At 37.4% G+C, this 3,138-nt stretch overlaps 1 protein-coding gene across 1 annotated transcript in view; it reads left to right on the top strand.

The window, feature by feature from the left end:
* Positions 1–544: 544 nt before the first annotated feature.
* Positions 545–3,138, top strand: part of LOC106475423 (guanylate cyclase 32E-like) — a gene marked incomplete at its 3' end in the record, with an annotated part of 15,973 nt that continues 13,379 nt past the window's right edge. Inside the window, exon 1 of the mRNA XM_022379533.1 lies at positions 545–717. Coding sequence (XP_022235241.1) covers positions 545–717 — 173 coding nt within the window. The remainder of the gene's footprint in view (positions 718–3,138) is intronic.

Here is a 3,138-nt window from a genome sequence, read left to right as displayed (position 1 = left end):
AACAATAGTTCTCCAGCCATATTTGGTGTAACAGTCAGCTCCTTATTAAACATTAGTTCTCCAGTTGTACTTGATGTAACAGTCAGCTCCTTATTGAACATTAGTTCTCCAGTAGTACTTGATGTAACAGTCAGTTCCTTATTAAACAATAGTTCTCCAGTAGTACTTGATGTAACAGTCAGCTCCTTATTAAACAATAGTTTTCCAGCTATATTTGAGAAATGTAGTAGTGTATCTGCCAGTTATTTCATGAGCAATAGAACGCATGCGTAATTCGTACTAACAAATATACGATGTTATTTACAAACACAAAAGTACGAGAGGAAGAGGCAACAGGTTTATTACTTCATAATTTCGAAATAAAGATAAAACTCTCAAAATTTTATGAAAGGTGTATTAATTCAAATATAAACAGGAACTTAACTCTTCCACTGCCTTCTGTAACCCTTGGATTTAGTGTGCTCTTGATAATTTATTAATATGATAATCATTCAAAATGAAGACATTAGAAGCTACCATAATTACAGTATATCGGTTGAGTAAAATGTATTTAATTGTTTTACAAGTCTTTGTTGTGCTGGGCTACTATTTCGAACACCTGGGTTTGATGATTAGCCTTGAGGATCGAGGACTTCTTGAAAACGGCGAGTACTTCGTGGTCGGTGTAGACATTGAACAATACGATAATGAGGACCCAAGAAGATACCTTAAAGGTTAGCTTATGTTATATCTTATGTGTTATGTTTTAGTGATTACATAAGTCTAAGTGCTAGAACGCGACGCAGAGATCGAGCTCCGAATCCCAGTGTTATATATCCTTTGAGCCATCGGCGTAGGCTCTGAAGTGTGAAAATATTATAATATTAAAGTTATATATTGTTTGAACATCGTTGGCAACTCGTTGCATGTTTACATATGTAACTAATACATTGCACAAAGGAATTAAAGTCGTAACAGAATAGTTAACAAATGATATAAATTGAAATAACAATACTCAATTTATTCCTTGAAAAAGTAGGCATCCGCTGAACAATAATGTCACTTGAAATACTAATATCTGGTCATTCGACCTGAGCTCTATTTAGAAGTCTTGCATCGCACTGATTCAGTTATCACTTTGAAGTGAATCACAGAGGTTAAAGTATTTAAATGGTTCATGAACCGTTGGTTCATTGATCTATGGTTGGACGTTAGATAAAACACATGGGGTTCATTATTGTGGCACGTGATTGGACAAATAAAAGACGCTTAATAATCAAAAGAGTTTTATACATTGACTATAAGTGTTTGTTTTAAATTTCGTGCAAAGCTGCTCGTGGGCTATCTGCGTTAGCCGTCCCTCATTTAACAGTGAAGGACTAGAGGGAAGGCAGCTAGTCAACAGCACCCACCATTAACTTTTGGGCTACTCTTTTACCAACGAATATTGGGATTGACCGTCACATTATAAAAGCTGAAAATGCAAGTATATTCGGTGACGGGGATTCGAATCATCAACTCTCTGATTGCGACTCAAGCGCCCTAACCACCAGGCCATGATGACTAGAAGTGTCAATGAATGCTGTTGACGAACTGTTTACAAACTAATGATATAGTAACTTGGATACCTAGGCAAGTTAAGTCGTCTACCATTAGTTAAACTATCAGTCATTTTGAGTTAGCCGCAGTCGTAGGGTATCTACTACAAACAGAGCTGGGTTAAGGACGTCGGGAAGATTTTGTAGTAGGGTGTTCTATAAATAATTATGATTCAAGTGAATTGCATAAAAAAAACATAAAAAGTTTTCATTTTCTATTCAGTAAAATTATTAGTTTTGGTCCGTTTATGTTGCTCAGAGCGATGAAAAAATCAGTTCCATTTCCAGTGTTGATTCACAAATATTTTCGGCGTCAGCCACTGATATCGATTAAAGAGCTAATCATTGTTTCACGACTTAATTAAAATAACTTACACAAATTTCATTCTCTTATGAGAAACGTTCAATACGTATTTGTGAACATCCAGCACAAAAAGTCCTCCAAAATACATTACGAACTATACTGTACTTTTAAGAAGGTAGTTCCATTTCAAGAAATAGGGCAGATAATATGTAAAATTCTAATTCTAATGTTTATCATAAATATATAGCAATTAGAGTTAATTTTGTGTAATGAATATACAGTAACGGCAACGAAGTTTTGTGTCAAATAGGCGAGAAAATATTAATGAACCTATTAATGAAAAATTACAACATAACTGGTTTATATGAAGCGTTTTTGTTTTAGTGGCAAAGCTGCAAATACATGTTTTTTGATGAGACACTCAATTTTTTATTATTTTTTTTATATTTCTCTTAGTCGGGGCCCTTTTTTTATCCGTGGGGCCCTAGGCAATTGCTCTCAGTTGTCTCCTCAATGAAGTTCACAGACACAACTGATCTCTCCAGTCACTTTAAACAAACTCCACGTGATAATCTATATCTTAATCGCACGTTTTAGTGCAATCCGGCTAACAACGCAGCTTCTACATCATGTCAAGAACATAGCTAGTGCATCACAATTGGGGGATTTGTTTTGTGTACATCACGCAGCAGCTAATAACATAAGTATGGAGGAATCTGGCTCATGAGTGGTGGTGATATAAGGATGGAGTCCGTTCTTGATCGGCCCGGCATGGCCAGGTGGTTAGGGGGCGCTTGACTCGCAATCTGAGGGTCGCGGGTTCGAGTTCCCGTTCCACCAAACATGCTCGCCCTTTCAACCGTGGGGACGTTATAATGTGATGGTCAATCCCACTATTCCTTGTTAAAAGAGTAGCCCAAGATTTAGAGGTGGGCGGTGATGACTAACTGCCTTCTTTCTAGTCTTTCATTACTAAATTAGGGACGGCTAACGCAGATAGCTCTCGCGTAGCTTTGCCCGAAATTTAAAACAAACCAGATCGTGATACATTTCTACATAGAAATCTGGATCATGTGTGATGGTGGTATAAGGATGGATTCAGCAAGATATAAGGATGGATTCAGCTGGTGGTGGTATAAGGGTGGATTCAGCTAGTGGTGGTATAAGGGTGGATTCAGCTGGTGGTGGTATAAGGGTGGATTCAGCTGGTGGTGGTATAAGGTTGGATTCAGCTGGTGGTGGTATAAGGGTGGATTC

Source organism: Limulus polyphemus, unplaced genomic scaffold, assembly GCF_000517525.1.
Source record: "Limulus polyphemus unplaced genomic scaffold, Limulus_polyphemus-2.1.2 Scaffold8556, whole genome shotgun sequence".
In the NCBI taxonomy this organism is placed as follows: domain Eukaryota; kingdom Metazoa; phylum Arthropoda; class Merostomata; order Xiphosura; family Limulidae; genus Limulus; species Limulus polyphemus.
Note: the sequence above shows the minus strand (reverse complement) of the source record. Positions and strands in the feature narration are given on the sequence as shown.